General features: G+C 47.1%; 1 protein-coding gene across 2 annotated transcripts in view; it reads right to left on the minus strand.

Annotated features, from left to right (window-relative positions):
* Positions 1-23876, minus strand: part of LOC132397001 (uncharacterized) — a 50217-nt gene extending 26341 nt beyond the window's left edge. The window contains exons 1-7 of one of the 2 annotated variants that reach the window (XM_059975195.1): positions 23724-23876; positions 22728-22869; positions 17977-18059; positions 16834-16965; positions 15111-15341; positions 13351-13542; positions 6825-8669 (exon numbers count right to left, since the gene is read on the minus strand). In XM_059975195.1, the coding sequence (XP_059831178.1) occupies positions 8599-8669; positions 13351-13542; positions 15111-15341; positions 16834-16965; positions 17977-18059; positions 22728-22869; positions 23724-23787 (915 nt within the window). In that variant the 5' untranslated portion in view covers positions 23788-23876 and the 3' untranslated portion in view covers positions 6825-8598. Of the gene's footprint in view, positions 1-6824; positions 8670-13350; positions 13543-15110; positions 15342-16833; positions 16966-17976; positions 18060-22727; positions 22870-23723 lie in introns of those variants that run through there. The other variant, XM_059975196.1, reaches the window with a different exon arrangement.
* Between the last annotated feature and the right edge of the window lie 218 nt (positions 23877-24094).

Here is a 24094-nt window from a genome sequence, read left to right on the forward strand (position 1 = left end):
CTCCCTGATAGGGTGAGTCGGTTAATGTGTGTAATTGGGCGGTGTCAGCTCGTTGTGTCAGAGTGGCTTGTTAACGTGCTGTACCTCTGCGTAAAATAAATCTCAGGTCTCTAACTTGTAACTCTGTCCCTTCAGTGAAGAAACTTCCACTGGTGAAAAGATCTGCCCTCAGGCACTTCTCACCCCCTCGTTCTTCTGAGCCTCAGTGACCAAGGATCTGGCTTCCCCGGGCAGATGTGAGATCTCTGGAATGGCATCAGAGGACTTAGCTCCCATTATTCCTGTGTTCTACTGTGAATGCCTGCAAGAAAATTAATGACAAGGTACAGTGTATGATGAGGTTCTGTATACGCACTTTGATGATAAATCTACTTTGAACTTTGATTGGGTAACTTCATTCACCTCGACTCTGAACAGATTCCACAACCTCTGATCCCATTTTCAAAGACTATACAATCCATGTTCTAGGCATTACTTATATCTATCTATTTATCTGTCTATCTACTTAACTCTTTGTGCAGTTTGTCTTCTTTTTTACATTGGTTCTTTGTCATTTTCTGTTTGTGCTAATGTTTTTCTCTGCATTCCCATGAATGCCGGCAAGGAAATGAACCTCAAGCAAGTCTATGGTGATAAACAGCCAGTGGCCACTTTATTAGGCACCTCCCGTACAACAGCATCCACCATCAAGTGACCCCACCACCCAGGCCAGGCTCTCTTCTCACTGCTGTCCTCCTGGAGAATAGACAATAGACAATAGGTGCAGAAGTAGACCATTCGGCCCCTCGAGTCTGCACCGCCATTCTGAGATCATGGCTGATCATTCACTATCAATACCCAGTCCCTGCCTTGTCCCCATTTCCCTTGATTCCCCTATCCATCAGATATCTATCCAGCTCCTTCTTGAAAGCATCCAGAGAATTGGCCTCCACCGTCTTCCGAGGTAGTGCATTCCACACCTCCACAACTCTCTGGGAGAAGAAGCTCTTCCTCAACTCTGTTTTAAATAACTGACCTCTTATTCTCAATCCATGCCCTCTGGTACTGGACTCTCCCAACATCTGGAACATATTTCCTGCCTCAATCCTATCAAATCCTTTAATTATCTTAAACGTTTCAATCAGATCCCCTCTCAATCTCCTCAATTCCAGCGTGTACAAGCCCAATCTCTCCAATCTCTCTGAATAAGACAGCCCTGCCATCCCAGGAATCAACCTAGTGAATCTACGCTGCACTTCCTCAATTGCCAGAATGTCCTTCCTTAAACCTGGAGACCAAAACTGTACACAATATTCCAGGTGTGGTCTCACCAGGGCCCTGTACAAATGCAAAAGGACATCCTTGCTCTTGTATTCAATTCCCCTTGTAACAAAGGCCAACATTCCATTTGCCCTCTTCACTGCCTGTTGCACTTGCTCATTCACCTTCATTGACTGGTGAACTAGGACTCCTAGGTCTCTTTGCATTTCTCCCTTACCTAACTCTACACCATTCAGACAATACTCTGCCCTCTTGTTCCTGCTTCCAAAGTGGATAACTTCACATTTATTCACATTGAATGACATCTGCCAAGTATCTGCCCACTCACTCAGCCTATCCAAGTCTCCCTGTATTCTCCTAACGTCCTCTTCGCATGTCACACTGCCACCCAGTTTAGTATCGTCAGCAAACTTGCTGATATAGTTTTCAATGCCCTCATCTAAATCATTGACATAAATTGTAAAGAGCTGTGGTCCCAATACAGAGCCCTGTGGTACCCCACTAGTCACCTCCAGCCAGTCCGAGAAACACCCATTCACTGCTACCCTTTGTTTTCTATCTGCCAACCAGTTTTCTATCCATGTTGAAACCCTGCCCCCAATGCCATGAGCTCTGATTTTACTCACCAATCTCCTATGTGGCACCTTATCGAATGCCTTCTGAAAATCTAGGTACACAACATCCACTGGCTTACCCTCGTCTAACATCCTTGTTACACCCTCAAAAAACTCCAACAGATTAGTCAAGCATGATTTGCCCTTGGTAAATCCATGCTGGCTTGGCCTAATCCTATTTCTGCCATCTAGATGTGCCACATATTTCGTCCTTAATAATGGACTCAAGCATCTTCCCCACGACTGATGTTAGGCTAACAGGGCGATAGTTCTCCGTTTTCTCCTTCCCTCCCTTCTTGAAAGGTGGGATAACATTAGCCACTCTCCAATCTTCAGGAACTGATCCTGAATCTAAGGAACATTGGAAAATGATTACCAATGCATCCAAAATTTCCTGAGCCACCTCTTTTAGAACCCTCGGATGCAGACCATCTGGACCCGGGGATTTATTAGCCTTCAGTCCTACCAGTCTACTCATCACAGTTTCTTTCCTAATGTCAATCTGTCTCAATTCCTCTGATATCTTATGACCCTGGCCCATCTATACATCTGGGAGATTGCTTGTGTCCTCCCTGGTGAAGACAGATCTAAAGTATGCATTAAATTCTGTTGCCATTTCCCTGTTTCCCATAACAATTTCTCCCAACTCATTCTTCAAGGGGCCAACATTGTTCTTAACTATCTTCTTTCTCTTCACATAGCTAAAAAAGCTTTTGCTATCCCCTTTTATATTCCTGGCTAGACTGAGCTCATACCTGATTTTTTCTCTCCGTATTGCTTTTTTAGTTAAGATCTGCTGTTCCTTAAAACTTTCCCAATCATCTGTATTCCCACTCATCTTAGCCCTGTCATACTTCTTTTTCTTTAATGCTATACAATCTCTGACTTCCTTTGTCAACCACTGTGGCCCCTTCCCCCTCTTTGAATCCTTCCTTCTCATTGGAATGAACTGCTTTTGCATCTTTTGTATTATGCCCAAGAATATCTGCCACTGCTGATCCACTGTCTTTCCCGCCAGGGCATCCGCCCATTTAACTTTGGCCAGCTCATCCCTCATGGCTCCGTAGTCTCCTTTATTTAATTGCAACACTGACACCTCTGATCTGCCCTTATCCCTCTCAAATTGTAGATAAAAACTTATCATGTTATGATCACTACTTCCTAATGGCTCCTTTACTTCAAGATCACTTATCAATTCCTGTTCATTACACATCACCAAGTCCAAAATAGCCTCGTTCCTGGTTGGCTCAAGCACAAGCTGTTCCAAAAATACATCCCTTAGACTCCCTATCCTGGGGTCCAGCACCTACCTGATTCTCCCAGTTCACCTGCATGTTGAAATCTCCCATAACGACTGCATTACCTTTAGCACATGCCAATGTTAACTCCCTAATCAACTTGTACCCAATATCCACGCTACTGTTTGGGGGCCTGTACACAACACCCATTAGGGTCTTTTTACCCTTACTGTTCCTCAGCTCAATCCACACAGACTCTACTTCCCCTGTTCCCAAGTCACCTCTTGCTAAGGACTGAATCTCATTCCTCACCAACAGGGCCACCCCACCCCCTCTTCCCATATTTCTGTCTCTACGATATCATGTATACCCTGGTACACTCAATTCCCAGGCCTGATCCCCTTGCAGCCATGTCTCCGTTATCCCAACAATATCGTAGTTCCCCATTTTCATCTGAGCTTCAAGCTCATCTGTCTTATTTCTGACACTACGCGCATTCAAGTATAGAATTCTTAGCCCATTCCTCCTCTCTTTGCTTAAAACACTGTCTACTGTACCTAACCCAGCTCCTTGAACTTCCATCGGGCTAATTGCACCCTGAATTTTGATGACCTTCTCAAGATCACCCAAACCTTCTACACATTTAACCCCATGCTCCTTCTGACCAACCCTCTGGATCTGGATCCCTGCCCCCTGCACATCTAGTTTAAACCCCCCCGAGCAGCACTGGCAAACACTCCTGCAAGAATGTTAGTACCCCTCCGGTTCAGATGTAGACCGTCCCTTCGAAACAGATCCCAATGTCCCTGGAACAAAGACCAATTATCCAAAAACCTGAACCCTTCCTTCCTGCACCATGCTCTCAGCCTCGTATTAATGTGCATAATCATTCTATTCTTAGCCTCACTCGCACGTGGCACAGGTAGCAATCTCGAGATTGTCACCCTGGAGGTCCTGCCTTTCAGCTTCACTCCTAACTCCCTGAACTCTCTAAGCAGGACCCCCTCACTCACCTTACCTACATCGTTGGTCCCTACATGGACCACTACATCTGGGTTCATGCCCTCATTCTCAAGAATAGCCTGCACCCGATCTGAGATGTCCCGGCACAGGAGCCTCAGGAACACAATTACCCCAGAACCATCAGGCTATAACTTCACTTACCACAACTCTACACGGATTCCACCACCTACAGACTCACTTCCAAGGAGTTTACATCTCATAAACACACAAACTTATGCAGATCCTGCAAATCCAGACCAACACACACAAAATGTTGGAGGAACAAAGCAGAGCATGTTCTACCAGGCCCCGAGGAAGGCTGTACCTTCCCTCATTCCCTGTCACACTGGTAAATACACACTAGGACATTATTCACAGCAGGTCGTTATCCACACAGGCTAGTCAGGGCAGGAATGGGATGATGGTCAGCTATATGATTTGTTGATATGAAACGGTACGAGTCAGCAACACCTTCCCTCATTGCCGGTCACGCCAGGTCGTTACCCGCCTAACCGCAGCGGCACCCTCGCGCCAGGATCACCGGTCGGCCTCGGGCAACCGGCGCCTCGCGCGGCCGGCGGGAAGCGCCGTTGGTACCGGCCCGGAGCGCGGACGGGTGGCGCCGCCTCCAAACCTCTTCACCACACCGAATGGTCGTGGGGAACCCGGTGCTAAAATATTCGCAGACGACCGAATTCGGGCTCAGGGTTTCGGAAGTAGCAGAGCAGCTACCTCGCTGCGATGGACTGAAAGTCACCCCTCGGCCGGTAGATCCTACAAGCGAGGCGGGCGGTCGGGCGGGCGCCCTGCCGCTCTCCCCGCTCGGTCGGTCACTCTCTCCGGACTGCGATCGCTGCGGCTCCGGCCCTGACCTCGTCCTCTCACCCCACCCACGACCAGCCGCACCTGGCCAAGGCCTCGGGCGGCGGGCGGGAGGCTGTCGAATGAGGCAATGAAGCCTCAGAACTGCTTCGGTACCTTGAGTCCAAGCGCCCTGCACTTAAAGACAAACCCGTTGAGTTTTTTGGAGGGAAAAAAACATGAGCAAGCAGGACAGATTCATACAACACCTCCCATGCCTTGACATGGGGGGTGAGGGCGCTGGGCAGGGGCTACAACTCGCCCAAGGGTGAGGCTGGTGAAGGGAAGGAGTACCTCACATCTCCTTTGGTAGGGATGTGGCTCCGCCCCGCTACTGGTTGAGGGGTATAGATAGGATAGGTGCAGATAGGCTTTTCTCCCTCAGATTGGGTGAGAGTAGAAATAGAGGGCAGAGGTTTCAGGTGAAAGCTGAAGCGTTTAAGGGGAATCTGAGGGGGATCTTCTTCACTGATGCGACTGTGGAATGAGCTGCCAGCAGAAGTGGAAGATGCAAGTTTAATTGTAAGAATTAGGAGCAATTTGGATAGGTGCCTGGATGGGAGGGGTATGGAGGCTGCAGGGAGATGGGAGGAGGTAAAACCAGTCTAGCATGGTGCAGATGGGCCAAAGGGCCTGTTTCTAGGGGAAACCCATGTAGTCCAAGTGTGCGGCCACACTTGTGGGCTGTTCTCACCCCCAGCGCTTCCCTGCGTTGTGCTAACACAAACAGCGCACCTTTCAGTGTACACGTAAGAAATAAGTACAAATCTGAACCTGTCACAGGGAGGGTGTGCAAATTTCACACACACATTTGAGTAGTGGTTAGCGCAGTCCTATTACAGCTCAGAGTTCAATGTCAGTGACCTCTGTACGTCATCCCCGTGGAACGTGTGGTTAATTGGCCATTATCAACAGTCCTGTGGTTAGTTTGGGTTAAATCGGCTTTGTCAGGGCTTGTCAGTAAACAAGTAAACAGACACAGAGCGCCAGAGGTCAGGATTGAACACATATCTGTGGCAGCTCTCTCCTTGTCAGGGCTGAAGTCCCGCCCTGAGAATATCACACAGTGCAGATGTGTGAGGGCTGTTGGCCAACCACGCCAGGCCAAACTCTGTGCTGGATCAGAAATCACATTGGACAGGAAATCAGGTTGGAAGCATTCTATCAAATCCAGAGATTAACTTCATCTAATGTTACTGGAATATAAAGCACAAAGGCTCTCGGTTTGATGAATCTCTGGATCCCCAGAGTTTGGACACAAGTTCAACATTTGTTGTTAAGTCTCATGTTGATTCAACCCTTGAAATCACCAAACTGGCATTTGTTCATTCATGTGTATGTCATAAGGCGTGGGTGACCATGGTCTTCATGATCATGTTTGGTCTTGGCAAATTTTTCTACAGAAATGGTTTCCTTTCTTCTGGGCAATGTCTTTACAAGTGGAATTCTGACCTTTACCAGAGCTCAGAATCAGACATTCTCTGTAGAAATGGCTTCCTCGTATTCCCCCGGGATTGAGAAGTCACTGCCAGCCTCAGAACAGAAGGTGCCTGTGTTTGATTTCTTCTGGGGTGGAAATGGAGTTACACGAGTTACCTCATGGACCACACAAAGTGAGGGTAGGGTCAAAGTGCCCCTTCTCGAAGGAGGAGAGATACTGTGTTTAAAGTGCCCCGTCCTTGATCAAAACGAGGGACCGTATACAAAGTGCCCTTTCCAAGATAAACAGTGTGAGTCAGCACAAGGGACGACAAAGTTTGTGGGGGTGCGCTGGGCACCAGAAGAGCCCGTATTCAATGGGACAGGGAAACAAAAGAAAATTTTAAAGAAAGTACACCCACACGGTAAAGTCATTCAAAAATAATCATTTAATGACAAAATATTGCACAACATTTACAGATTTAAACAACTGCAGAGCTCCAGGCCTGCAGATGATCTACTACAGTCTAGTCTCCCCCCAGTGGCATTACAGAGCATGAACCAAAATGACCTTTGACTCCAGACCCATTACCTGCATTTGCCCCCTATCCCTCCACCCTCTGGCTGAAGTTACACTTTGGGCTTCTTTCAAATCTCTCCCCTCTCACCTTCAGCCTGTGCCCTCCAGTATTCCATTTCTTTCCTATTGGAAATGTCACATTCACCCGATCTCTGCCCCTCAAATTCCTGCTGAGTCTTACTCACCTCCCACCTTAAAATCTCCCCCTCATCTCAGAGTATCCAGGAGCTTGTGTCACACGGTGACCTCCTCCACACAGCAGAAACCCCATACAGACCACGTGATCGCTTTGTGTTCAGTCCACAGGAGCGATCCTCAGCACTCTTTTTGACTCTCCCTTTAATTGCCACTCCCACCTGTTTCTCCATGTCTCCCTGCTCTGTTAGCGATGGTCAATAACAAACTGAAGGAACGACACCTCATTTGTCCAAACACATTGTAGACTTCAGGAGTCCATGTTGAATTGTAAAATTGTAGACAACTGTCCTTGTTTATTTACCCCTCCCTGTGTTCAATTCGATCCCACTCTGTCAGTATCAAACTATACACACGTTCACATTTAACAAGTCATTATGTGCCATTACTAAGAAATTCCCTCTGTTCTACCCGATTCCCTACCCAAATCGGCTTATTTATGGACCGTTTATTCCTCTTCATAGATGCTGCCTGGACTGCTGAGTTCCTCCAGCATTTTGTTGGAGTCACTTCTCTCCTCCCTGCCTTTCTCGTTTATCTTTCCTCTCTTTGTTTGTCTCTCCCCCTCCCAGCCTTTTTTTTGCCCTTCCTCTCCCTTGCTGTCTTTCTCTTTATCTTTCCCCTCTCTCTCTTTCCCTCTCCCTTTTCCTCACAAGGAAAGGTCCCTTATCAGAAATGGTGACTGTTTTACTCTCTCTCTCTACACAGAAAGGGAAAGTTTCTGCTCAATTGCTGAGTAATTTCAAAACTTCCTTTTATATGGTTTCAAGCAATCAAAAACTTGGCAGGGCCCAACGTGATGGCTGACTGCCCTGAAGGATGGAGGTCGAGGATCTGAGTTCCTCTCCAGGGATCCGAGCTTGATTGCACAACAGTAGATTGGTGAAGCCGTGAGGAAGTGCTGGTGGTCAGGCGGTGAGGAGGCAGCATGCATAACAGGAGGGGTGTTGAGGGAGCTCTGCACTTTGGGGGGTTCAATGAGGAGGGAGCATCATGCTGTGGGAGGTGTCATATGCAGGGAGCGACACACTGTGAGAGAGAGTATTGTGCTGAGAAAGGACTTCAAGAAGGCAGCACCTCACTGTGGGTAGGGAAGTGAGGAGAGAGCGCTATGGCATGGGAGGGAAGATGAGGAAGTAATGCTGAATTGGGGTACAGGCAGTGAGGGAGGGCGGTCCACACGATGGGTGGGAGGACTGCAAGTGCGGAAGGGGACGGCGAGGGGAGTGTGCCTCATTGCTGGAGGGTTAGTGAGGAGGGAATGCAACTCGTTACAGTGGTAGTACCAAGATGGCTGCACCACGCAGAAGACGCAGGACCGAGGGAGGCCGCGCTGCTGAGTAGGGAGGGCTGGCGCAGGTCACAGGGACGGGATGAAGGTGGGCAGCAGTGAACAAGGACTGAGACGGCGTACACTTTGTGTTGAGTCTCACACCGGCTGAGTCCACCTTGGTACCCCCATCTCATCGCTGCTGGTCTGCGTGGGATGGTAGTTGAAGCCTGTGGAGAGGGAACGGGAATAGTTTTAGTATGCCGCCCACTCTCCCACTGATTATCAATATTTATTCTGAGAATACCAGCATTTGTCACACGTCCCCAACTGTCCCCTGAGAAGGTGTGGAGTGGGTGGCCTGCTCTGGGGAGGGTGGTCTCGAATTTGGACCCAGTGAGGCGGAGGATTGGTGAGATATTATACGATAGGGACAGTATGGGATCCGGAGGGTGATATTCCCCCCACCCCCTCCGGGAGGGGCTCTCAGAGTAGTGAGGAACCATGGTGCATTTTTAGACATTGCAGCCACTGTTCTTATTTATTTCTGTTTTTGTATTTGCACAGTTTGTTGTCTTTTGCACGCTGGTTGAACGCCCAAGTTGGTGCGATCTTGCAATAATTCTGTTATGGCTATTACTCTATTATGGATTCATTGAGTATGCCCGCAAGAAAATGAATCTCAATTTGATCTGATTGAAAGCGATGGAGCGAATGTGGAGAGGATGCTTCCTACAGTGAGGGAGTACAATACCCATGAACACAGCCTCAGAATAGAGGGACATCCATTTAGAATTGAGCTGAGGAGGAATCTTCAGCCAGAGAGTGGGGTAACTGTGGAATTTGTAGCCACAGGAAGTTTTGGAGACCAAGTTATTGGGCATAATTAAGGCAGAGGTTGATAGATTATTGATTAGTCAGGGCATGAAGGAATACGAGGAGAAGGCAGGAGATTGGGGCTAAGGGGGATGATGGATCAGCCATGATGAAATGGCAGAGCAGACTCAATGGGCCAAATTGCTTAACTCTGTTCCTATATCTTATGGTTTTGTGGTATGTGGTGACATATGGATTTTGATAATACATTTACTTTGAACTTGTTTTAGTTGTGTTATTTCTCAATAGAACAATTTTATGACAGGAAGAATGCGTGCTTTATGGAAGGGGATGTTTTGACAACAGAGGTAAACAGGATACAGCTTTTAAAGAACGAATGTCAAAACAAGATAATGGAGGAATGTTATGGAAAGGAGCCCCCCCAATTCTGTAAAAATTATGAGTGTTTCGTTTGAGACACAAAATTGAAGATATTTTCATGACATTTGCCTGCAGATAGAACTTCCTTTGCAAGGAAAATAAGAAATGTGTCCAAAATGTGACCTACTCTGAATTGGTTGGAGGTTGTTTCTGTACATTACAAGACCTAGGTGAAGGGTACTCGACATCAGGCAGCAATGGGGCCAAATGGGTCAGGTCTGTGGAAGGGGGGGGAATGGGCAGACTGTCCTGCGCCTTCGGCATGTGGTAGAGAGAGAACTGTTCGCAACTTTTATGCAGATAGAGTGAAGAAGTTGAGGCTGAGGAGTCTCGTTACCCATGCAATTGGCCCGGTGTGAGGTTGGATTGCTCTGGGTGCTGAGCTGATTGGGAGAAATTGAGAGCGGCTTTGGGCTGAGCAGTGAAACCTGCACCCGGAATGTGTCTCTGGGTGGTATGTTCTTGGCCCAGAGCCTTTTGCTGCAGCAGTGCCCGGGTCCTCGAGCGAGGAATGATATGCTGCTTGGACAATTTAGACCAGGCCAACCTGTGGTGCATGCGGCAAAAGTAGCGCACTGGATAACGAGAAGCGGCGCATTGCACCACAGTGATGATAATAAAAAAGTAAGCCTACTCATGCAGAAGTATTAACCAAAAACCGATTTGTAGAAAAAAAATCTAAAACAGGAATTCAAGTAGCTTAGAGCTAGAAATGGGTTTTACTGAGAATAAATCTAAAACTTAGCAATTATTTTTAGCAATTTTATTATTTCGTGCACACCTTTTGGTGAATGTTTTCTTCTTTCATATTAATCTCTTTTCAATTTTAAAAAATGTTCAATGAGTCAAACTAGGAAAGAAAGACTTTTGTTCTGCAGTCGTTCCATAACTGTTCGATACACGTTTGATACTTGTATGATCCTGATTTGCCAGGCGTCTGCACCAGTGCTGCATCGCAGGTTTTTGCCAGTCAGTTTACAATTGACACTCGTTCGCAACAGACTTGTGCTTTGTTCGTCCTTTGTGAACATTTGTAGTTTTGTACTCTTTTGAAAATTAAGCCTTGTTTTTACATTCAGTTACCCATCACAGTGCAAAAGAAAATAACCAAAAGATCAGAAAGTGATAGTAAGTGTGAATTCAATGAACAGTGGGAAAATGAGTTCTATAACAGTTTATAACAGGAAAACTGTTGTGCATTGTTTGTGAAACGACTTTCTCACATAATAGAAGACATGATCTTAATAGACACTACAAATCACAACATCGGACTGAAATAGAAGGAAAACTAAAGCTAGTGCGTGGATATGAGTTATGGAAAGAATATGTGATTAAGAAAAAGGGAGAAATCAAAAGAAGGCAAAATATATTTGTTAAAAGTCTCAATAAGGTAAGTAATGTTTATCTTGTTTTATATTAAATCAATATATTGAAGCAATGTACTACATACAGAGCTAGAAACAACGACACGCAGTTGGTAAGTCGTTGCGAGACTAGTTTATTCAAACTTTGTGGCACTAGCTTTTAATCGCTAGCTCCCGCCCTCTCCAGGCGGAAATGACGCCAGAGGTGCATTACCAAAATCTCTCCTCGTGCGCGGGCTATTTGTGAGTCAGTTCACCTGCGCAGAAAGTGGGTCGCCACAATATCATGTAAAATGCTAAATATATCTATATTAACATATTTTTATAAGAATTGAATGGCGCATATGAAGTCATGCATGAAAAAATTGGCGCATGGATTGTAAAAGGTTGGCCACCCCTGATCTAAATGGAGAGAGTATTGGGATTGGAGATGAGAGCAGATTTCACTCGCTCTCTCGCAGGGTTCACTCCTCTCTCCATGGTACCGAGGCCATGGGACTGCTGCCATACTCTGTGCCCGTTAATAAGATGGACTGATACCAGACATCCCACCCTGCAAAAACTCATTTCAGGGAGGTAGCACCACCACCCCCGACCCCTGCAACCCATATTCCCCCCACCTCGGTCGACCTCCAAGGGTGTGTGTCTACAGGACATTTGATTATGAAAGAACACAATTTATTTGATCTCATATTAATGCTGGAGTAATAAAATGGATTCAACAGTGGCTAGATGGGAGATGCCAGAGAGTAGTGGTGGATAATTGTTTATCGGGATGGAGGCCGGTGACGAGCGGGGTGCCTCAGGGATCTGTTTTGGGCCCAATGTTGTTTGTAATATACATAAATGATCTGGATGATGGGGTGGTAAATTGGATTAGTAAGTATGCGAATGATACTAAGGTAGGAGGTGTGGATAATGAGGATAATGAGTCTCATGTAGATAGGGTGGTGAAGAGGGCTTTTGGAACGCTGGCCTTTATAAATCAAAGCATTGAGTACAGAAGTTGGGATGTAATGCTAAAGTTGTACAAGGCATTGGTAAGGCCAAATTTGGAATATTGTGTGCAGTTCTGGTCACTGAATTATAGGAAAGATATCAATAAATTAGAGAGAGTGCAGAGACGATTTACTAGGATGTTACCTGGGTTTCAGCAATTAAGTTACAGAGAAAGGTTGAACAAGTTAGGTCTCTATTCATTGGAGCATAGAAGGTTGAGGGGGGATTTGATTGAGGTATTTAAAATTTTGAGAGGGATAGATAGAGTTGACGTGAACAGGCTGTTTCCATTGAGAGTAGGGGAGATTCAAACTAGAGGACAAGATTTGAGAGTTAGGGGGCAGAAGTTTAAGGGAAACACGAGGGGGTATTTCTTTACTCAAAGAGTGATAGCTGTGTGGAATGAGCTTCCTGTAGAAGTAGTAGAGGCCAGTTCAGTTGTGTCATTTAAGGTAAAATTGGATAGGTATATGGACAGGAAAGGAGTGGAGGGTTATGGGCTGAGTGCGGGTAGGTGGGACTAGGTGAGATTAAGGGTTCGGCACGGATTAGGAGGGCCAAGATGGCCTGTTTCCGTGCTGTGATTGTTATATGGTTATATGGTTATATTGAAACCACACACGCACACACACACACACACACCCCTCATGGCAACACTCATCATTTTTGACCCCTGTTAGGCAGGGTTACACTTTAGCGTAGTCTGGGGTGAAGTACGTTTTATATTCTCTTGTTTTGGAAAACTCTGCCATGGCGCTGCAGGACACTAAACTGAACTGATGGGCAATGAATGACAGAGAGGTTGACTAAAGCCCGTACACAGAGAAAACTGATAGGTTTATTTAGCACAAAGAGAGACCAATTGGTTCTCTCTCTCACTCACTCTCACTCAAAAAAAATCAATTTCCATGATGTTGTATATAATTTGTGGGCATCAGGGAGCCGCTATCAATATGTGGGAGACTCCTGGAATTCCCGGGAGAGGTGGGATGTCTGTGATACCCAGGCTTTGGGCCTACTCCAGGGTTTGGAGCTAAGGACATATTTTGGGTTGAAATGTTGTTGTTTGCTTCTGAAGTTTACATGATTTGTTTTCTGCCCCACCATCCTGCCCACCCCCCCCCCCCCCCCCCCCGTATCGTGTGTTGGTCTTTATTTTATTTATCTATAATTGGGTTCTTTCGGGTTTCTTGCTTTGTGACTGCCTGCAAGTAAAGAAGTCTCAAGCTTATATAATTAATACATTCTTTGATAATAATAAATGTACTTTGAATAAAAAGTTGCCCCTCACCTCCGGATGTGGACTTCTTACAGCCTTTATAGATGGCAAAGGCCAAGAGAGAGAGGATGATGATGATGGAGATGAGGATCAGGATAACCATCTTTTGGTTCATTTGTCCCATGTGTCTCTCAGGAATCTCTGGTGAAATCACAGTAGAAAATGCCCTTTTCTCCAAACATCCCTCCTCAGAATGGTTGCATCCTGTGAATGGAAGGTAGGCATAGGGGTAAATCATAAACACAAGAGATTCTGCAGAGGCTAGATGTCCAGAGCAACCGGCACAAAACACTGGAGGAACTCAGCACCTACAGAAATCAACGAGCAGTTGATGTTGTGGGCTCAGATCCTTCGTCAGGACTGGAAGGAGAGGGGGAAGAAGAGGTGGAAAAGGTAAAGGACTGGAGTGGAAGGAATCTGACAGGAGAGGAGAGTGGACCATGGCAGAAAGGGAAGTGGGAGGGAGGTGATATACAGGTGAGGAGAAGAGAAGAAGCAAGAGGTGAACTGGAGTGGGGAATGGAAGAGGGAGTGGGGAAATTGAGCAGAAGTTAACGAAATCGACGTTCATGCCTTTTGGCTGGAGGCTACCCAGACAGAATATGAGGTGCTCCTCCAGCCCGAGGGAGACCTCATTGTAGCAGTAGAGGAGGCTGTGGACCGAGATGTTGGAATGGGAATGGGAATCGGAATTAAAATGGTTGGCATGCAAGGATAACACCCGCCATTTCTTTGGCGTTTTTGTCTTTTTTTAAAAACGAGTGCTAGCTCAACGCTTAACCTAGCATGGATGGTAAGCTTGCAAGGAGCCGGCTGGATTTGAACTCGGCACAACTTGCCTTGAAGCCTGCTGCAGATGCTACTATCAAAATTTTGTTTAGTTCCTCGTGTTTGTCTCTGCTCCCTCTACCTAGTGTTTGGTTTATAATCTCAGGGATCAGGACGGCCTCTGGCAGGCCCACCCCTAACCTCCCCCTCCCCCCTTGGGAAGGGAGGCTGAGCCACTACTGTATTTCCAGTGAGGGTTCTCCTGCACCGCTGCCAGGGAGGGAACTCCGGGAGTTGGGCCAGTGACAGTGACAGAAAGTGTGAGAAAGGGAATAAGGAATGAAGCAAGAGAGGCAGGAGGAAGAGATCAGGATAGACAAAAATAAGGAGAATGGGGCAAAATTAGAGAAAGAAATAGAAAGAAAAAGGCAGGAATGGAGTGAGAGACACAGAGAAACACTATTTATTTATTGAGATAGAGGTCTGGAAGGGCCTATTCTGCACTTCAAGCTGTGCTGCCCAGCAGACCCCAATTTAATCTGGAGTTTAATCACTGGAGAATATACAGTGACCAACCAGTAAGACCTTGGACTATGGGAGGAAACCCATGCGATCGCAGGGAGAATGTACAAACTCCTTATATGCTACAGCGGGAATTGAACCCAGGTCACAGGTACGTTAAAGTGTTGTGCTAAGCAGTACATTAATGTTCCACTCCTCCCCCTTCCCTCTTTCTCTGTCACTTTCTCCCTCCCTCTCTCTTCCCCAACTCAGTCCCTCTACTCTCTCTCCCCACCCCACATTTTCTCTCCCTATCTCCCCCCGCACACTTTCTCTTCTTTTTCTCTTTCTCCCCCTCTCTACCACCCCCACCTCCCTATCTCAAATCTCTGAATTGGAAAGCCATGCCAAGTAATTGCGCAAGGCACTGAGGAGCAAGCACCGTGGGGTGGCGAGATGGGCGGCGAGGGAGGAGGAAGAAGTCTCCAGAATGGAATACTGACCGGAGGCGAGGGAAGGAGATGTGAGCGGCACGGAGCTACTGTTGTGCGGAATCTCGGATCCGGAGTTCTGTCCTGCCTTTCCCAAAGATTGGGTGGATCCAGGGAATACTGGGGAGATCCCCTCAGATGTCTCCACCACTGGTGTTGGCAGTTTCACTGCTGGGGTTTGGTCAGAGGTCGCAGTCACTGGCTGACGATCCAGCAGGGTCCACGTCGGAGTTTCTGTACTGCCTGTACAGGGGGTTCATAAAACAGAGATAGAGAATTAGGCCATTTGGCCCATCGAGTCTGCTCTACCATCTCCCCTTAACCCCCTTACCAATCAGGGACATATCAATCTCTGCTTTAAATGCACTTGACACCCATAGCCCACTCCCCCCCCACCCCATGGCAATGAATTTCACTGATTCACTAGCTTAAAACAATTCCTCATCACTGTTCAGAGTACTGAAGACACGAAGATTGGTAGTGTTGTGGGTGGTGACAATGCTGCCATTGGTTACACTGGGATATTGATAGGATGAGCTGAGAATTGGCAGATGGAGTTGAAACCGGAAAAGGATGAAGTGATAGATGGTCAAACCTGCAGTCTGGCTCTACAACCAGCAAACTTACTTTCAAGGACTTCCTACCACTCGTGTTCTCAGTATTATTTTCATTTGCACAGTTTGTCTTCTGTTTAAAAAAGGACATTACTTGCAAATTTTGTATGGTCATAAAAGTCCCTTTGGCCCATCCACTCCATGCTGAAACCATTAAACTGCCTACTCCCATGGACCTGTATCAGGACTCCAGCCCTCCATGTACCTCTTCAAACTTCTCTTAAATATTGAAATCGAGCTTGCATGCACCACTTCCACTGGCAGCTCGTTCCACACTCTCACCACCCTCTGAGTGAAATTTCTCATGTTCTCCTTAAACATTTCACCTTACACCCTTAAACCTTGACCTCTATTTCTAGTCCCACTGACCTCAGTGGAAAAAGCCTGCTTGCATTTACTCTATCTATACCCCTCATAATTTTGTATACCAAATCTCATCTCAGTCTTTTATGTTCCAAGGAATATGGTGGCTGGAGTAAGGGCCTTAAGCTTTGGCTCTTGAGGGTTAAAGGGGTAGAGGCCAGACAAAGGCCAGTACTCCAGGTTCGGGGGTTCAGCTGAGGGCTAACAACCCTGACTGATAAAACAAAATTGTTACGTGCAACAGAGAATCTTTCTACATGATCCCATGATAATGATTGCTCTTGGCAATTTTTTTTTAAAAAAGTGGTTTGCCATTGACCTCTGGGCAGTGTCTATAAAGACGGGAGATCCCAACCATTATCAACACTCTTCAGAGATTGTCTGCCTGGTGTCAGTGGTCGCATACCCAGGACTTGTGATCTACACTGGCTGCTCATATGTCCATCCACCACCTGCTCCCATGGATTCATGTGACCCTGATCCGGGAGGGTGAGCTAATCGGGTGCTACACCTTGCCCAAGGGTGACCTGCAGGCTAGAGGAGGGAAAGGAGTGCCTTACACCTCATTTGGTAGAGACGTATTGCCATCCCGCCACGCTAACTAGCACGCCTTTGAAACGTGAGAGGAAACCAGAGCATTCCGATCAAACACGCGATAACAGTGAGAACATAGAAACTCCCTTGGCACAGTGGTGGGCATCGAACCAGAACGTAACCATGCCTGGTGACCATGGCCTCCACACAGCACCAGGCCTTACCCAGTGTTGTCTCGGTAGGGTGAGTGGAACCCCAGTCAGCTGTGGAGTGCAGGGATCTCGGATGTGCCTCCGTGGTTATGTGGTTATTGCCAAGTTGTTTTACTGCTGTCGGACGACTGGCACTTTTCCGAGCTGCGGAAGACAAATTGGGTCAGCCTGACACTATCTCACCCACAGTACAGTGCTTTTCTCACCACCCCTCCCATAGAGCAACTCCTGCTCCTTACCGCCCCTCCCGCAGAGTGACACTCCCTCCTCACCGCCCCTCCCGCAGAGTAAGTCTCCCTCCTCACCGCCCCTCCCGCAGAGCGTCTCTCCCTCCTCACCACCCCTCCCGCACAGCGACTCTCCCTCCTCACCGCTCCTCCCGCAGAACGATTCCCCGTCCTCACTGCCTGTCCCGCAGAGCGCCGCGCCCTCCTCACCGCCCCTCCCGCAGAGCGACACTCCCTCCTCACTGCCCCTCCCGCGGAGCGACACTCCCTACCTCAGCACGCACATTAGCATCCTGGGCCATTCCACGCATCTCATACATGAAGGGAATGTGGCTCCCCATCACTGACTGGTGCAGTGGAGCACGGCACAGAAAAGATACACGAACCATTCCCGATTCCCATCCAGTAACTAGTGGGCTGATTCAGTTATCTGCACTGGAACTCAGAGCGCAGAAAAAGACTCTGTCGACTGTAAATATACCCAATGACTTGGCTTCCACATTCCTCTGGCTATCTCCATTCTGAATGGATGTCCTTCCATTCGAGGCTGTACCATCTGGCCCTAAACTCCCCCAGTATTGGAAACATTATCTCCATGTCCACTCTATCTAGGCCTTTCAATATTTGGTAGGTTTCAATAAGGCCAAAAGTCATAGGAGCAGAATTAGGCCATTCAGCCCACGCATGCTACCAAACTCCAGCAACAATCTGATAACCATTTCAGTCCCCTTTTTACGCTTTGGAGTATTACCATTAACTGAGGGGTCTACGGACCCCAGGTTGGGAACCCCTGCTCGAGAAGGAAGGAAAACAATGGTCACATTCAGGAACTATCCATAGGGCAGTGGTAAAGGTGGAGCTCTACCAGCAGCTGGGATGTCCTCGATGGGCCGAAAGGCTTCTGTCTGCGCTGTAATGCTATGATTACCTTTATCGATATAATCCTTAAGATCCTTCACCCAGAGACGATCAAGGTTCAGGCAGATGTTTCCCAGTGTCTTATGGACGACGCTGTGGACAGAACAGGTGAAGATTAGCACTGCGGACAGGGGTCAAAATGGTACAACCCTTCCCATCCGCAACCAGGGCGAAGGGTCTATTGACCCACCGGAGTGGTCAGGTGGGCACTGCCAGCCACCCCAATGGAATACGGTCTTTTAAACAGAGGGCAGGGCTGTGTGTAGCTCCCTCCACACTGTCCCATCACATAGTCCCAGGGTCAGACACAGAGTGAAGCTCCCTCCACACTATCCCGTCACACAGTCCCAGGGTCAGACACAGATTGAAGCTCACTCCACACTATCCCGTCACACAGTCCCAGGGTCAGACACAGAGTGAAGCTCCCTCTACACTGTCCCATCACACACTCCCAGGGTAAGACACAGAGTGAAGCTCCCTCTACACTGTCCCATCACACATTCCCAGGGTCAGACACAGAGTGAAGCTCACTCCACACCAGGAGATTGCAACCTGGCCTTAATTAATGGTAGGGATCCATTACATAAAAATAGTTGGGAATCTCTTTCACACTGACCCATCACACACCCTCAGAGTTATTCACAGCGTGAAGCTCCCTCTACCCCAGGGTTTCTCAACCAGGGTATTCACTGAGAGGTTGTGATTAAAGAAAGTGAACAATGTTTTTTTTTAACTTTGCATGATGGTAGTGCTCACAGTGGTGGACAGTGTGCCCCGTAGCAACCTCAGCCCAGTATGACAGTGTGCAGTTGGACCGTGTTTATTTGATTGAGTTCAAAAGGCAGGACGGTAGGCTGATAATTGGTCAGGGCTGTATTGTACATAGGGGAGGACGGTAGGCTGATAATTAGTGAGGGCCGTATTGTACGAAGGGGAGGACGGTAGGCTAATAATTGGTGAGGGCTGTATTGTACGTAGGGGAGGACGGTAGGCTGATAATTGGTGAGGGCTGTATTGCACAGGGGAGGACGATAGGCTGATAATCAGTGAGGGCTGTATTGTACGTAGGGGAGGACGGTAGGCTGATAATTGGTGAGGGCTGTATTGTACGTAGGGGAGGACGGTAGACTGATAATTGGTGAGGGCTGTATTGCACATAGGGGAGGACGATAGGCTGATAATCAGTGAGGGCTGTATTTCACGTAGGGGAGGATGGTAGGCTGATAATTAGTGAGGGCTGTATTGTACGTAGGGGAGGACGGTAGGGTGATAATTGGTGAGGGCTGTATTGTACGTAGGGGAGGACGGTAGGCTGATAATTAGTGAGGGCTGTATTGTACGTAGGGGAGGACGGTAGGCTGATAATTAGTGAGGGCTGTATTGTACGTAGGGGAGGACGGTAGGCTGATAATTAGTGAGGGCTGTATTGTACGTAGGGGAGGACGATAGGCTGAATAGGAACGTGAAGTGCATTTTCCAAGCATTGAATGGACTCGCCTAATTTGGGCTGTGATGTCCCTGTGCAAAATACACAGGGTATTTTATTAATACATGTGTTTTGCAGACATGTCTGACAGTCCAATATGGTGATTTTTGATTAGGAGATGTGAGATAAGAAGGGAGGATTCTAGGCGCATGGACAATTCATGTAAGGTTAATGATGAACAATTACAGAATTCTGAGTCCTTCCACTGCACTACTGCAACAACAGACACAAAAAAGTCCGTCTTTACAATGAAAGTTACTTATCAATGGGTTTTACAGAGACTGGTGAGCCAGGTTGTCCTGTTCCATCGTGCCTCGTCTGTAGCAAACAACTTATAGATGCAGCAATGGCTCCAGCAGAATTGAAAAGACACTTAACCACAAATCACAGCCATATGACATGCAAAAGTGCTGATTACTTTAATGGTTATTACAGTCTCAAAACAAACAGCTTTTGGAAATAAAGTAACAGTCAATAAAAAAAGCAGAACTTATTACCCAGAAAAGGAGAAGTCACACAGTTCGTGAGAACCTAATGGTGCCAGCGTGTAAATTTATAGCAGATAAAATGCTAGGACAAGATGCAGAATGAGAAATTGAAAAGGTTTCATTCTCAAACATTACGATAAGCTGCATTGATGACATGTCACATGATGCTGAAGAGTTTTTGTGAGATAATCTGAAAAACAGCTTCTCTGTCCAGATTGATGAATCAGAGTTCACCAATAAAGGTCATCTTGTGGCGTTTGTAAGATGTGTAAATGACGGTGAAATTCAAGAATACTTTTTCTCTAATGTGAAGAGCTGTGCAAAACAAGCAAAAGCCAAGATATATTTAATGTTTTGTCTTCATATCTGGAAACAAAAGTTCTGTCTTGGAGGAACTGTGTTGGCATCTGTACTGATGGTGCCCCATCAATGATTGACTCCATGAGAGGGTTCGTCTCTCTTGTAAAAATGAAAATCCTGACATTGTCACAACACACTTTCTTTACAGGGAGGTATTGATCTCAAAAACTCTTAGAGATGGATTGAAAAAAGTTACTACAAAAATAGTTAACTTTATTAAACAAAGATCAGTTCACTCAAGAATGTTTAAAAAACTGTGAATACCCTGACAAAGGCACACCAGTCCCCTGGTACATGCAGAAATCCAGTGGCTAAGCAGAGGAAGAGTTCTCAACAGGGTGTTTGAGCTGAAAGGTGAATTGCAGGAGTACTTTCAAGAAAATTTTTGCTGAGTGCTTTGAAGATGACGAATGGCTGCAGAGACTAGCCAACTTAGCAGACATTTTTCATCATATGAACCAGTTGAACAAGTCTCTTCAAGGCCCTGCAAAAGATGTCTTGACCTCAAGAGACAAGATTCTTGGATGTAAACGGAAACCCAGTCTTTGGAAAAGTCATATTGCGAAAGGAAATCTTGAAATGTTTCTACTGCTGCTTGGGCTTGAGATTGAGGAAGGATATCAGAAAGTCTGGAGTCTTATTGAAATCCCCCTGGAAGAACAAAATTGAACAATACTCTCCCTTCCTTTCACCACGAGACTGGGTGAGGGAATCTTCTCTAAATCTTCCGCTCAGCCTTTGACAAAAGGGAAAGAACTCTGTGATCGTGCACTCAAGATAAGATTTACTGACTTGTCCTGGACAAGTTCTGGATTTCTGTGACAGAAGAGTATCCTACCATTCATTGAAAAGCAATGAACATTTTACTGCAGTTTTCAATTTCTTACATGTGAGCAAACTTCTTCTTGTTTAAGAGCAAGGATAGAAAATGTTTCATTTCAATGGAATGGGAAATCTGTGAACTTGTGCAGCAAAAAACAAGCACAGATTTCATGTGCTAGGCCTATATTTGAGCCTGACTGTGTCACTTAGTAAGAAAATATTTTTTCAAACTCTTGTATAAATTTGTGACTTAGGTTATATTTTTATTCATATTGCTTTGGCTTATGGTTTTTAGTAACTTTACTACTCAATAAACTTCCATATTGTAAATAAGTTTAATTAAAATAAATTTACAACTTTTATTTAAAGTAAATCTACCAAGCCTACCTTTAGAAAAATTAAATCCCATTTTGGCTTAAGCCAGATACTTAGCAAAAATTTATTATGTTTGCTTTGTGAGTTTTTAACGTTTATGAAAGGGAAAGAAATAGATTAATTTCAGGAAAGGTAAGCTAAGCTTAACTACCTGTTTTTCTCCAAGAAATGTTGGCTGAAAGTTCATTCTCTATTCATAGCAGCGGCGGTTTTCCCTATTAGCCTGCTGAGCTCTGGATCGAGAGACAGGTTGCTGGAGACTGTCGATCCTAGGCAGGTGATTTCATCTACCTCTTTCAGGGTGTGGTCGCGGATACTGAAGCTGGGGCCTTCACCGACGAATTGGACAACCTATGCCCGCCAAGAGCACCGCCTCAACAGCTTCTACCTACGGTGCTTGTGTGGGATCCTGGGCAATTCCCAGAAAGACCGCGTGCCAAACAAGGATGTCCTGGACCAGGCCAGCATGCCAAGCACGTATGTCCTTCTCACACAGTGATGACTGCGCTGGCTTGGCCATGTCCGTCGCATGCAGGGTGGCCGCATCCCCAAGGACATCCTGTACGGAGACCTCGCCGCCGGATCCCGGCCCATAGGGTGCTCACTGCTTCGTTACAGGGACGTTTGTAAACGCGACCTGAAGTCTGCCGATAAGAGAGTTGCACCTGGCGACAGGCTGCACGTCCAGGCATTACCAATGCAGAGGAAAAACGAACTCGACTGTGGTCGGACAGGAGAGAGAGAAGGAAAGCTGAGTGACTACCCAGCCACAGCCATCAGCAGCCGTGCCAAGGACTGCCGCTCAAGAACCAGCTTATTCAACCACAGCCGACGCTGTTCCACACCCAACCGAGCCCATCCATCGTCCGTTAGACAGACGGAGCCATTAATTATTAATTAATTCTAAAGAGCATTTACAACATTTTTTGTATTAATATACCTAAAACTTACTGATCAAGTGAATGTACCGTGTGCTCTAGGTATAATATTATTATTAATTATAATAATAATGAACACAGGGGCTCCCCGAAACCGGAAAGTTATTTCAAAGGTTCCTCCAAGGGCATAAAAGGTTGAGAAAGGCTGCTGTACACATGCTCTCGGGCTGGGACGATACAGGTTCAAGGGCACTGGTTAACCAGACCAAAGAATATTAGCTGATTCATACAGATGTGTGGCGAGGGATTTGATTCAACCCACACTAATGAGAAACAGGCAAGACATACTCACAGAAAGGCTGACTGACGGTTGCTGCACAGGCTCACGGTCCTGTAATTTGGTAAAAATTGTCCATAATCACTTTTCTTCCACCTCATGGCAAGGAATTTGTTGCAGCATATTTCATCTTGAACCTCCGCTTTAAAAGCCATGGCTGTGGATACATAGATCTGGTGTGGTAACTGAGGCAGGAATCGGGAGATCCCCTCCTGGACAGGGGTCCCCTTTTGTCACAGTCTCATCTAACCCAGAGTTTCTGAGTGGGCACCAACCCTTGCGAGTTCCTGCACTGAACTGGCATACTCTGATTTTAACTGTAAACCCCACCTTCCCCTACACCCCTCCTTGTCTCTGTGACCCCTTCCAGCCCTTACACCCCTCCCTGTCTCTGTGAACCCTTCCAGCCCTTACACCCCTCCCTATCTCTGTGACCCCTTCCAGCCCCTACACCCCTCCCTGTCTCTGTGACCCCCTCCATCCCCTCCCTGTCTCTGTGACCCCTTCCAGCCCTTACACCCCTCCCTGTCTCTGTGAACCCTTCCAGCCCTTACACCCCTCCCTGTCTCTGTGACCCCTTCCAGCCCTTACACCCCTCCCTGTCTCTGTGAACCCTTCCAGCCCTTACACCCCTCCCTGTCTCTGTGACCCCTTCCAGCCCTTACACCCCTCCCTGTCTCTGTGACCCCTTCCAGCCCTTACACCCCTCCCTGTCTCTGTGACCCCCTCTGGCCCCTACACCCCTCCCTATCTCTGTGACCCCTTCCAGTCCCTACACCCCTCCCTGTCTCTGTGACCCCTTCCAGCTCCTACACCCCTCCCTATCTCTGTGACCCCTTCCAGCCCCTACACCCCTCCCTGTCTGAGTAACCCCCCTCTGGCCCCTACACCCCTCCCTGTTCTGTAACCCCCTACAATCCTCCCCCTTCCCGTAAATATTCTGCTTTCGACTCGGACACCCTCTGGCGTCTGGTTGACAGGAACAAGTTAACTTTAAACTCTGTCTCTCACCCGACCACGACAGCAGCGATCCCAGGAGGGCGGACAGGTAGAAGTTGTCCCTCCGAGGTGCCATGTCCTTCGAGGCGGGCGCGGCAGCGCGGATCAGCAATCACTGACCACCCGGTACAGCCGGACGGAGACTGGGTTGTATCCCCGCTCGGGGTTTCCCCGAAGAGGAGGAACTTCGATTGGCCAATGGGAGTTCACGGGTGGCGCAGAGGTAATCCGATCGGAAAGTGGGCAGGAGCAGAATGAGGCGAAAAAGAGGGGCAACTAGAGTGGCGAGAGGGACTAAAGGAGGAGTCAATGGCCACAGTCAGGGACAACAGGAGAACAATAAAAAGGCAACAAGAGTGTCATTAAGGGGAGTGAGGCAATAG

Source organism: Hypanus sabinus, chromosome 7, assembly GCF_030144855.1.
Source record: "Hypanus sabinus isolate sHypSab1 chromosome 7, sHypSab1.hap1, whole genome shotgun sequence".
NCBI lineage: Eukaryota > Metazoa > Chordata > Chondrichthyes > Myliobatiformes > Dasyatidae > Hypanus > Hypanus sabinus.